Source organism: Micromesistius poutassou (assembly GCF_964030765.1).
Source record: "Micromesistius poutassou genome assembly, contig: SCAFFOLD_3960, whole genome shotgun sequence".
In the NCBI taxonomy this organism is placed as follows: domain Eukaryota; kingdom Metazoa; phylum Chordata; class Actinopteri; order Gadiformes; family Gadidae; genus Micromesistius; species Micromesistius poutassou.
Window position 1 is genome coordinate 12,127 of NW_028177905.1, and position 13,324 is coordinate 25,450.

Below are 13,324 nucleotides of genomic sequence, written 5' to 3' on the forward strand. Positions count from 1 at the left end.
TGGTCTCAAGTATATAGGATTTGTATGCATCAAAAATATTTTTATATCAGGGGTTTTGGGATGTGCATTTGCGTCTCCTAAATATTGGGATAGATACCAATATCCCACCACATGGATATAAAACTATAAAATACCGCCCAGACACATAGAAGTCAGAGCACATTTTGAAATGAAAACAGCCCATTAAAAAAATTATCCATGGTATAAGGGACCTAGAAGTGTTGCAAGCACACTGAAATGTAATGAAGTGTAATATTTGCGCACACACACAACACTTGTGTGCACCCATGAGTACATGCGTTGTGTTTGTGTGTGGACACAAAGTGCATTTATTGTAGTCTCTTCATAAATAATGCAAATGTTGATGTTGCAACGTATGGTTTAAGTAATGAATTCAGTTTGTCCCCAGCCAAGGTCGTGTAGAAGTCTAGATGCTAATGCAGTGATCTGCACAAAGACTTCCCAGCCATCTGAACGCAATCTCAACTCTTAACACGGCACTCATGCACACGAGATGCACACTGCAGCACTGGGAAGGGTGAGGGGGACTCTTCAAATGGAAAAAAAAAATAGTAAAAACAGTGAAAAAACAACAGTGACATACACACTAAAAACTGTAATACCCTCCACACCCAAGCAATCAGTAGGTCTGAAACAGACAAACTAAGAGAATCTAGAGGCTTTGCGAAATGCTGCATCCCGTCTTCGGTGTCCCGTCAACAGTGGTTAAAGCAGGAGCGGGGGTTGCTCAGCGGGACAGGGGTCAGGAGAAGCGAGTCCCAGAGCGTTAGCTGTAGACGGGACGGACGGTGGTGTCTGAAGGACAGGCGTCGGGAGCCGGGGCCGAGCGGGCTTGGGCTTGGGCCAGGAGGGCTGCGGCCGCTGCATCCTGGGGCTGTGAATGTCGGTGGGGCTGCGGTGGCGAGTCTGAGCTCTGGGCCCCCCTCCCTTTGCCTTTGGCCTTGTCCAGTAGCGTCCGCACGCTCATGGAGAAGACAACGCGGGGGTCCGCAGACGGGAGGGCCGGACACTCGCAACAATCTCTCAGCTCCAGAGCCTGGAGAGAGCGAGAGCGAGAACGGGAGAACGAGAGAGAGAGAGGGGGAGGGACAAGTCCACATGTAGGCAAGAAACAAGACAGAAACAAAGCGAGAGAGACCAAGAAGTGACAGATAAAAAGAATGTAGAGGGTGGGATTATTATATTATTTTTTGGGAATGCCTTTCCCCCCTTGCTCTTTGGAAATATATTTTAAAGACGAGTGGCATCAGTTATAGGCCGGGCTGGAGGAAAAGAAGCTGTGTGGAAATGAGAGCGCTAAAAATGCTCAATGATTGCTTGACAGTTGATGATCTGGACGGACCCCAAACAGCCCAAACAATCTTCCCTGAGATTTGAGGGAACAAGGGCAAGCCAAATCACGAGGTTGACTATTGGAATCCGGCCGGACGGAGGAGACGCCGACGCGTTCATCAGAGCTGTACAGCCAGGTCGGCGTGGTGATGCAGGAGGCGGGAAGCACCTCCATTTCACGCCACTGTGGGGTAGACCAGTCTGTCCACTTTACTCCAGCACGCCAACTCACTCCCCTTTACAAACCGCACTCCTCTCAACTCCTCAGCAGCCCTGCGTGTGTGGGGGGGGGGTGTTAACTTAAGGACAACAATAGCACTAGCAAGCCTGCTGCTGAGCTGCAGCTGGAGACAACAGGGTGAAGTTAAGTGCGGGGCTTCGTGCTTGCTGTTCCCTCCACGAGGTGCGGGACACCGCAAGGAGCCGTGGCCGACTGCAGACTTGGTGCGCTACGCCCATGATAAAAATGGATGCCCTGACGGTTGCGGAAGATGAAGCATTGGATGAAGGCATCCACCAAATGGGCACATGGTACCCGTACCAAAACAATGTTTTGGTGGACGCAGGCCAAGGGACCCTAGCCATAGCTAAATTACTCCCACACACGTTCAAATACACAGGACACACAGTTAGGATTTTCTTGTCGAAGAGACTTAGCACACTGGGTAAGGGGCAACATATTTGAATTTCAACACACACACACACACACACACACACACACACACACACACACACACACACACACACACACACACACACACACACACACACACACACACACACACACACACACACACACACACACACACACACACACGCACACACACACACACACACACACACACACACACACACACACACACACACACACACGCGCGCACCCATCTGTTTGTCTCAGACTCGGCAGCGTCTGACAGTGAGAGCAGGGCCAAGATCAACAGTTCAACTCACTGTCAAGGTTAATACTACCGCTGCCTGGCAGACCGTGTGTTTGTGCAAATATAACTGAGGAGAAATGAGACGCACACACAAAATCAGTGACACTGTGTGTGTTCAAAGCATATGTGTGTTGTTGGTAACTCCTGGTCTGGCAACGATCCGATAAGGTTTTAGCATTAGTTTTAATTTTGCTTAAAAAATATTCAGAAATAAGCCCATCTACTCTCCCACCTACAGGGTTCTGTGAACTACTGGCTTCCCTCGTAGAACCTAAAGTTTGGTTCATTATCGTATCACGACACCATATTCCAAATACACTGCAGTGCCGAACATTATAGATATGGAAAACTGAAGCACTTCATTGTCTGTTGTATACAAACATAAGCAGTGATACACTGATACTTGCTGTGGAGAGTCCCTTCTAAATTGAACACCTCAATTCAATGCATTCTAAGAAATTTCCGTTGTGGAACACAATATAAAGTGGTGGTTTTAGTGGAACGGTGGTCAAACTTTCGCTTTCTCTCTACCTTTTTATCAAAAGCATTAAAGAGCGCTCTCACAGAGAGCCTATCCTTGAGCCATGGAAATAAACATATATTATATACCTTAGCCCGTCCTACTCCTTCCCTACACATGCACTTCAGGACGGAAATGTGAATCAATATGGAACCCTCAATTCAACAATACCTTTTAAACTCAGCTCTTCAGCGGAGCACTTAACACAGCCTCAATCAGAGGGGCTGTGGGAGAGCTGAAGGGGTCTCCATTATATATACACACACCGCCAACAGAGACTAAAGCACTAAGTCTGAGGCCACATATCTTTGGGATGTTATGATATATATGTAAATAGAGATCTATTCAACTCGTTGTCACAGTCAATGCTTTCCTGTTTTTGAATGCTGAAGCACTCAAAAGATCTGTTTATTGTACAGTGTTAAGACCACATGGCAACCAGGCCCATGTTCCACACAATGTCCAGTATTAGGTAACCCAGTGTTTATACTCACACGTGTGTGCGTGTGTGTGCGTGTGCATGTGTGCATGTGTGCATGTGTGCATGTGTGCGCGAGTGCGTGCATGCGCACCTGAGGCACAAAGCGGTCCATCTGTGTGACTCTGTTCCTGTGTGAGGGATGCGTGGACAGCCACTCGGGGACAGCTGGCACTGCCCTCAGCTGATCTGTGATCTCCATTTGCTGCCAAAACACCGGGGCAGCGCGCACGTCCGCGCACGCCTGCATCAGAGGACAAGCCCACACGTCACCAACACGCACGCCCCCCCCGGGAGTGAACAACACACACATACACACACACACTGCATTTTGAGGCCGGGTAACCTTGTTTGGTTTGATAACAGTGCCCCCTGGTGTATCGTAAAGTAACTGACAGTGCTGTGATTCCTCTAGGCTAAAATTCCATGCTAATGACAATTCTTCAAATTGATTATGTTTAAGGGGAAGAGAGCCCTGCAGGGAGTGGACGTCCCTGGTGACACAATGTAATATAATGGGATGAGCGCAGGCCTGCTGCTTTACCTTAGCCGCCAGCTGCATGCCAACTTTGTCGGCCTCTGCCTCCAGTTTCCTGCTGTACGGACGGCTGAACATCAGCTGAGAGAGGAATCCGACGACGGAGGCAGAAGAGACAGAATCAAAGGGTTCAAGAATTTGAACATCTACAAGACTGGTGTGAAATATGGTGGAGGCTGATCCAACATTTACTTTTCAAGATCTATAGAACATTGCCCCCCAATAAAGGTTAGGGTTGTGTAACGACTAGAAAGCCTAATGCATCTTTTCAAGTAGCACAGGCGCCAGTCATTCACACCTATGTTCACAACACCTTCAGAGCAAGGTCCCCGATTTGCATTTCTATTACTTTGGGAAGATCGTCAGAAGGCGTGGTTGTGTTTTGGTATGTTTGAGCCAGTGAGCCAATTGTGAAATGGACTCATTTCATTATTGCTCAGATGAGAACGGACTGGAGTATGCAGTCGTCCAGCTCCAAAGATATGAGTTGTGTTGGGGGACAAGGGGTGGACCCATGGATAATGGAAAAGCTGCAGAGGAGAGCCACGGGTTACGTGAAGAGGTGATGAGAAATTGGTCTGACCTGTATGAGTTTGCCCTGGATCCAGTGTCCAAGCACGGCAAGACTGTCCCGGGGACACACGGCCCAGATGGCGGTCAGCAGGATAAGAGACAGCAGGTCCACAACGTGGGACAGGCTGGCCTGCTCCGCCTGGGGGGATGGGGACAAGAAGGGGAATGTGATGAGAGGTATCAGACAGTAGGGGACACGCACACAGGAACAGTGGCAGCCGATCAGAGCAAACCTTCCGGGCCGGACGGAGCCTCGTCGATCACCCATTCCCTTCAACCAATTAAATTCTCTTTTTCCGGAGCAGGGGCGCTCGCACTCGAAAAAAACGACAACTTAATTAGAGTCCTGAATGCTTTTTCTTGGCCTTAAACACAGGGCGCCATCACCAAAGGTGCAACGAAAAAAAGGAAAGAGTCAAGCTTGTAAAATGATTATGGCCTGAGGTCAACACGACTCATCTGTTCTGCGGCTAGCCATGTGTGACTGATGGAAACCAGGTTGAGCCTAAAGCCATCCGAGTGTTAAGGTAGCATCTGATATACACTGAGCTGAAAAAGGGGACGAGCAGGATCATAAAAGGCCTGATAAATAGTGTTGCCATGAAAACCCATCAAAGCAACCGCTGCCCAAGTCATAAAAGTCTGAAAGATACACTTTTTTTGTGTTTGTATGCTAGTGTGTATGTATGTGTGTTTGTACTCACCGAGTGTCCCAGGATGGCATGGGCCATCTCGTGTCCCAGGACAAAGGAGAGCTGGTGAATATCTGCCACCACTTCAAGCATTCCAGTAAACATGAACACTTCGCCATTCTGCCCAGAGAAACACATAACCAGGCATCAGTCAGTAGTCATCCCAGGAGCTTTCAAAGCCCCCTCCACACACACACACCTTTAATTAATTCACAAAGATAGGACAAGTCATTCTTGAACACAAACAAGCCATTTTCACACATGTCCTCCGCATTTTCGCCGCATTTGTATAACAGGAGATTCGACCCTGACGGTGATGCACACTTGATGCTTTAAATGCGGATATCGATTTTGTTCTGACATCAGTAGAATCAACGGGGGGGTTTAGGGGGGTGGGCTTGCAAGGGGCAGGATATGACGCAGGGTCTAAGTTAGCAAGAGGCGGGATAAGTGCGTCTGCTGTCACTCAGTTTGTTTTGGTTTGACCACAGACAGCACGGAGGCAGAACTGACAGAACTCATCGCAGTCATCTTAAATGTTGCTGCAACGATGCATCATATATTCCGTTGCATCCACAACATCTGAAGCATTGATCGATGATGATGAAGATTGGAGCATGTGTTAGAGACAAATAAAAGAAACAACGAAGAAGAAAGCCGTCACAAACGACTGTGTTACCGGAGGAACACAGTCGTTGGCTTAATTTCACATCTAACAAACCCTGGTTCAAATGTAGTTGATTTCTGTGTTTAACTGAGAAAACAGGGAGTGGAAGGAGGGGACCCTGTAATGTTCAGCTAACTGTTGTCAATAACGATTGTTACGAGAGTTATTAAGAGAGTATGCGTGTGCGCGAGAATGGCAGTGTGTGTGTGAGTGAGTGGACGAGTGAGGAGAGCGAGCGGTAGTGTGTGTCAGTTTAGTGAAGTAATGAACGAGTCCGGTTGTGTCTGTGCAAACGTGTACTGTAAAGTTAGTGAAACTAAGAATAAAGTACCCAGCCTGTCAAGAATCAGTGGCCGCTTCATTCCGACCATATTCAAACCTATAAGCAGACCCACTGCCGGTCAAAGTGAAGGGTGTTACCCCTGAGAGAACATCACCCCTGGAGGGAACGTCTCCCCTGTGCTCCTCGACTACGGTCTGGGAGTCGACAGCAGGAAGGGTGTAACATAATAATAAAAAATTAAAAAATTCTATATACGCATGCATCTGTGAACTCATGTATTGTAATTTATTGTATGATGTGTACTTTGAGGGTTACGATAAGACCTATCATTTAGCGTTCACCACGAATGACTCTGAAAAGCAGTGCCACATTTAAATACTTTGGCTGATTATTGTTTAGGGTGCGGCTGCCACTGCAAACGTAGACCGAAGCGTCATCAACACGCCTACTCAACTGGAGTGAAATGCAGACATTCTACTGCTCATTGTACCGCATATAAGGTCATTAACATTTCCACCGGCTAAAATACTACCTCAGGGGTAGTCTTTTTTCACAGGTCACAACGTCAGGATATGTCATTCACATATACGGCCCGTCGGGAGAATAGCGAGATGTACGTCCATATGTGAAAGCAGCCGATGTCTTTTTTCAGTGAGCAGTTGCAATTAGTCCCCTCCCTCATCCCCATGTAACTGCATGTTTTTTCACCGATTGAAGCCCACATAAATGTCCTGGCAGCCTTCTTTCTTTTCTTTTTCTACATACATTTTTCTCGCTTGCCGTTTCTGGTTGTGTAAGCAACCAGAAACGGCAAGCAAGCACTCCCCTCCCTCGTCCCCATGTAACCACATGTTTTTTCACCGATCGAAGGCCAAACCCATACAAATGTCTCTTTGTCCTGGCAGCCTTCTTTCTTTTCTTTTTCTACAGACATTTTTCTCGCTTGCCGTTTCTGGGTGTGTAAGCTGTTCCTGGGAGCGCTGGGATCAGAAGCTTCCCCTGTTCCACCATTGTTAGGCAACACTTTAATCCTGCTGCCTTTCCGTGAGGGCGCAGGGAGGACTGCCTCTCTGTGGAGCTATCCCTCCTGAATGGATAAAGTGGGACCGGGATAGCATAATTTTGGGGGTTTTTGTTTATTGCCGAGCAGAGAGGTTGGGAGACTGATTTCACTGACACTCTATATATCAGTGATTGCTGTCACAATATAGTCTAATTTGACACTTATTTTAACAAATAATATCGCTTACAGCGCCTTTAACCGATACATAGCTCTGGAGGATACAGTGTTCTTTCAAGTTGAAAGATTCAAAACCAGCACCTACTCCAGATATGGCGACTGCTAGCAATTGAAGACATAGAAATGTCAATTACCAGTACTACAGCTTGTTTATTTGGTGCTCCTTCTGCCCTTATCGACAGTCTCTGAATTGATGGACACCAAACACAAACAAAAGCCGTTTACACTTAACACATTTATCGTGTACGTTTAGTATATCCCAGCTGTACAACTCGCTTATGGAGGAGTTGATACTATGATACTAAATGACCTTACTCAGGAGTACGCACGCACACACACACACACACACACACACACACACACACACACACACACACACACACACACACACACACACACACACACACACACACACACACACACACACACACACACACACACACACACACACACACACACACCCCTCCTCCTGTCCCCTCTCTTCTGACTCACAGGGAGGACAAAGGCGTTGACTGTGGGGTCTTCGACGACGTGGACGCTCCAGGGGATGGAGGACACCTCGGGAACGTCCTTGTTCCTCTCGGCCAGGTGCTGGACGACCCGCTCCACCAACCGCTGACGTTGGTCGTCCGCCGGGACCAGCTGCTCCGCAAACTTCTCCAAGTACTAGAGGGAGAGACATGCATTCACACACACACAAAAAAAACGGTACTGGTATGTTTTTGAACGGTGGATACACTAATTTTTGTCTGAACCTTGATGTCTCACTACTGGAGTCCCTCAGGATTCTTTCCTGGGCCCCATCCTCTTCTCCCAGTACAGCAAGTCACTGGGTTCTGACATGTACAAGGCCTTTCCTACCACAGCTATTCAGACGAATTCTGTCCTATTCAGAGTCTCAAACCTTAGGTAGCTGAACAAATCTCTGCATGTCTGGCCGACAACTCTCAGTGGATGTCTACACCACCTGAAACTGATTCAGGTGGACAAGACTAAGCTGCTCATCCTTCCATGGAAGGCATTTCCATCCACAATCTCTCCATCAATATTGAAAACTCTGTGGTGCCTGCGACTCGGACGACAAGGAAACAGGGTGAGACACTTAATTACCAGCTGTCCTTCTCTGCAAACATCGAAAGGGCCATTGAATTGTTTTTTTTTAAACCGTGGAGGATAGCCTGTAGCGATGTTAGATGTCAGCTCTGCCATAAGCAGTGACTGTGATCACTGTGTTAGTATTTAATAAATAATTGTTGAGTCTGAGTCTGTAGTTTAGTTTTACATGATTGTCAACATAGTAATTTTGGTAATGTTGTCACAGTTAGAGAAAACCAATCCTATGTTTTTGCCAGTGTCTGCCGCTGGTGCTGGTCTTTAGGAGCAGTATATGTTGATGGCCGCGTCCGAGAGAGGGTTAAGCTTCTTGGACACTTATAGTATAAAGCCACAGTGCGTGTGTGGATGTATTGAGCTACGTCTAGGCTTAGGCTAACGGTTCATTTTGATGTCCGCATCCGAAGGAGGGTTAGACTTCTAGGACACATAATGTAAGTGGCTCATTGCCGATACAACATTGATCATTATAATGCTCATACACAACAATAGTTCTAAAAAAGGTATCACAAAGTTGCTGTGAGTTGTAGCAAGGTGGATAACAGGGCCCCCTTCCTGCTTAGAAGATAAAACTGGGGGTCACAATCTTTCACCGAAGAGCTGACATAATGGTGGTTGGTTGACCCTATGGCCCACTGATTAAACCCTTGTTTTCATCAGTGGAGATCTTCAAGATGACCACATAAATGCATGGAATTATTAGGAGAATGACCCTCTCCCTCTCTCTAGAGTCAACCGACAAGTTTCAAATCACCCCTCCCCGCATCCCACACTCTTACGTCCTCTGCCATTACTGCAGCCAACTCCATGTAGTTCTCCCTGCTGAACACCAGGAGGCGTGTTCGCCCCGTCAGGGGGGACTCGTCCAGGTGGGTCAGGAGGAAGAGGGCAGCAATCACCATGACGAGTGCAGCAGCCGCTACCAGCAGCCAGCGGTTACGCCAGGCCGCGTCGCGTGCCAGCTGCCGGCGGTTGGGCGGCAGGGACACCCACCACTTCCTGATGCTTCTACAGAACAGGAACAAGGACAGAGGTTTTTATTTATTTATTACATTACGCCATGATCTTATTCTGCACTACTGTATAGGCCTAGCAGAGGTGGAAAGTGACTAATTACATTACTCAAGTAAATGTATTGAGTAGACTTTTTTTTTGGTATTTTGTATTTTTTCAGTGGTTTTTAAAAACTGTACTTTTACTAGTAAGTAAGTTTTGGTTTAAGTATTGTAGTTAGTTACATATTAAACCACACAATTTACTGAGTAAAAAATTGCAGGCAAGTATGTCGAGAACGACAAGATGCATGCTGCATTGGCCTGAGAATTTCTAAGTTCACCTAGCAACAAGCCTACCTTTCAGCCGTCAGTGCAGTCAGACTAGGGTGTAGTCGGTAGGCTGAATGGATAATGGCTGACTATTTCAAGCTTCAAAATTAAACTTCAGTTATGTACTTGAAATAGTTTGTCGTTTTGTGTAGGCTATAGAACAAATGATTCAGAGATAAGAAGAGTGTTAATATCACAGATGTCAAGCATATAGTGTCATGACACTCCTTCAAGTCAAAGTAGGCTATAGATTAAAATAGAAGGCCTTAAGTATGTTGGGTCTGATGGGTTTGAAATAAGCTAATTAAGTCACGATAACCAATATATTCAAGATAGGTTTTCAAGAGTTATCTTATGACAGGATGTAAAATTGCTCAAAATCATTGTGTGAACTTAACCCTGATTAGAGATTTTGGATCCCCCCCTTGCAGTTGTGAACTTATGATTGGTGAGGCATTAAATATGACCAGTAAAGTAGTACTCTGAGTAGGTTTTGAAAAGAGTATTTTGTCCCTCATCCTTATCCTCATCCGCTTATCCGGGGTCGGGTCGCGGGGGCAGCAGCTCAAGCAGGGGGCCCCAGACTTCCCTTTCCCGGGCCACATTGACCAGCTCTGACGGGGGGATCCCGAGGCGTTCCCAGGCCAGTGTTGAGATATAATCTCTCCACCTAGTCCTGGGTCTTCCCCGGGGTCTCCTCCCCACTGGTCGTGTCTGGAACACCTCCCAATGGAGGCGTCCAGTGGGCATCCTTACCAGATGCCCGAACCACCTCAACTGAGAGTACTTTGTACTTGTGTGAATTTTAACAACAATACTTGTACTTGGAATTGAATAAAATTTCAGTGATGAAACTATACTTTTACTTGAGTAGGTTTTTTTTAGTACTTTCCACCTCTTTTTTGTTTTCCACCTCTGAGGCCTAGTTCATGATTAATATTTGAAGGTCCATTTAAGAAACCAAAAGTATCAATTACATTTCTTATTCAATATGTTTCTGATAACCAAACAGACTAAGATAGGTAGCACAGCTAAACTCTATGTAGGAAACACCGGCCTCCAACTTAATGGCATGTGGATGCAGTGTTGTTTTTAGTGGCAGGTGTTCGGGTATTTTCAGCCGAAAGGTACCGTGTTCGATCCTCAAGGGCTCCAGCCATCCTGTTGATCTGGAGTAATGTCAGTCTTGAAGTCTTATAATCATCAGTTTTTACATATTTTTTTATCCCTGGTGTTTATTCAATTATATTGATTTTTTAATTTATATATTTTAATTGTTATTTGTATTCCTTCAAAAAGTTGAGTTGAGTTGTAGTATTGTAGTAAGCATTGTTGTAAAATCTCTTTCATGATAAAGTGTTCACTGTGTGTATGTGAGATGTCCACAATGCCAACACATTTGCTTGCTCGTAAATGAGAATGCATGAGTAAAACCCCTAACCCTAACCTAACATTCATTAAATGTTTTATAACGTTTTGTTAAGTTACATTATATACATTGAAAAAGTACCATACCTTCCAAGTATGACAGCCAGGAGCTTCTGCAGAGGCTTGAGCAGTAACCATATGAGAGGAGCAGGCAGCGCCCTCAACGGTCTGGAGGTGTGGATGTGATGCGGCCACAGAGTACGTACAGTGCCACCCTTAGCTTGTCTCCATGCCTGGAAAAACGCTGTCTTATCGCGAGGTACAAACGTTCTCGCAAATATGGTAGTTCTGAGGGGAAGTATAGCAGTGTTTATAGCTCTTTGAAGGCTGTTTTTCGTGGAGAGTTGTGCCGATGACAAGAATGGTCGCGTTTTCACAGCAAGCCCCCCTTGTTTGTAGACTTGAAAGCAAGATGTCAGGTGTGCAGACAGCGGGTAGAAGCGGCTGCTTCTCTTCAGACGCACACAAAACAATGCCATTGTCCCCCCAACTAACCGCACTGTTAGAGCAGTTGTCCGAGTTCAAGTTGGCTTCAAGTTATGGTGTACTTGGATTACTTCTTTACTACACACGGACTTTGTTTATTATTTCAATGTCATAATTCCGTCGAGCTTACTCATTTATATACATCTTCATGATACCCTTGTCCAACGACGCGGAAATGATACATTTGATTGAGGACCATGTTTAAAAAATGCTTGGAGACCTTGTGGACTCCGTTCTATAGAATTGAACACCGGTGCATTCAGCTGCCTTAACAAGTTCTGTATGGAATCTCTCGTCAACATCATAGGTCAATCAGGGCGGGCGTCTCGGCGTTGTGTGTCCTAAATTATCCTTCCCCGAAAACGCCAAGATTCAGAAGAGTTCCGGTGTCGTGCCAGTGTAGTTACCCCAGAGAATGGCAAATACAGGTACAAAACAATAAGCCTGGAAAAAAAATGGCCATTTAAGTTATTCAGTAGCTCAACTACTCCTGGCGCTATTTCTCCTGGTAACTGTCGTCCAGGACAGTGGAGGAGCGCTGTAGCGGACTACTCTGCCACTAGGGGCACTGTTTCACCGCTGTAGCGGACAACTCCGCCGCTAGGGGTCAGTGTTTCACCCAAAACCAAAATAATATATTAAATTCTAAGAGCTGTGATATGAATTAAACATTAAAAGATAGAACGCTTCACGAATTTGCGTGTCATCCTTGCGCAGGGGCCATGCTAATCTTCTCTGTATCGTTCCAATTTTAGTATATGTGATACCGAAGTAACACAAATATAGCCTGATTCTGGGTTACATATATACCTCTACTCACACAGTGAAAATTCTGTACTGGTGTGGTCCTACAAACAACTCAAACACACTAACACTACAATACACAGCCATAATAGAACCATACACGAGTCCAGGATATTAGGATAGAATAATATTATGTATATTGTTGATTCAACTATTCTGGAACACCTCACCGACAGGCACTCTGGGTAGAGCATGGCGGTGACTCTCTGGCGTGGGATTGGTGGAGCCGGACAAAAGAGGCCCTAATCCCCTGTCACATGACTTCCCTCCCCCACCCGGCAGCCTCTGCATTCCTCTGACGCACATCAGAGGCGCCCAGAGCTCTGCTTCCCCTGTGGACCCAGAAGAGAAAAGTGTTGGTTTACACATTCATGGTTTGTGTGTGGGGATGTGTGTGATGCAACCCTTCCTACTTCCTGGTTACACGGCTGCAGTTCACAAGAAGTCTGTTGATCTCCAAGGCAACGCAGCGTAGGGCTCGCAACCTCGTGTTGGTAGAAGAGTTGGCGTTGCGTCTAGGGTTTGGAAGGAACGATTCACACTCCATATCCCACAACTTATTTGGGGATTGATTTAGTCTATCCCTGAATACAATTCAGAACACTGTATTGCCCAACAAGAAAGCATACAGTTATAGGTTGACTAATACTGCGATCTACTTCTATACATGATAAAATCAAATATACAAAATAAAATACATAATTGGATCAATTGTAGTTGGGTTACCGAGCAGTATGAGCCAGAAGAGAGGTCACAAGCTGACCCCTAACAGTAGCTTTTTGATTGTTAAATGTTTTGAAAATTGTAAGTGTGATTTCCAAAAGCTACCGCTAGGTGTCAGCATGCGACCTCTTCTTGCTCTAAGCGATGGACTGATCACCTTTCC

At 46.0% G+C, this 13,324-nt stretch overlaps 1 protein-coding gene and 1 non-coding gene across 3 annotated transcripts; both read right to left on the reverse strand.

Moving 5' to 3' along the window:
* On the reverse strand, positions 1–12,056 carry LOC311374948 (metalloendopeptidase OMA1, mitochondrial-like). Of its 2 annotated transcripts, none has more exons than XM_084490674.1 (8): positions 11,236–12,056; positions 9,175–9,403; positions 7,775–7,948; positions 5,105–5,212; positions 4,411–4,539; positions 3,834–3,908; positions 3,384–3,533; positions 1–1,057 (listed from the first exon to the last, which is right to left on the reverse strand). In XM_084490674.1, exons 1-8 carry the CDS (start codon positions 11,625–11,627, stop codon positions 788–790), a joined length of 1,527 nt encoding a protein of 508 aa, XP_084346800.1. In that variant the 5' UTR covers positions 11,628–12,056; the 3' UTR covers positions 1–787. The 2 variants fall into 2 exon arrangements, with proteins under 2 accessions (XP_084346800.1, XP_084346801.1); XM_084490675.1 differs by lacking the exon at positions 1–1,057 and adding an exon at positions 1,119–1,626.
* A 250-nt stretch (positions 12,057–12,306) lies between these two features.
* Positions 12,307–12,412, reverse strand: LOC311374951 (U6 spliceosomal RNA). The gene has a single exon (XR_014643168.1). It is a non-coding gene; the product is annotated as a U6 spliceosomal RNA (small nuclear RNA).
* Between the last annotated feature and the right edge of the window lie 912 nt (positions 12,413–13,324).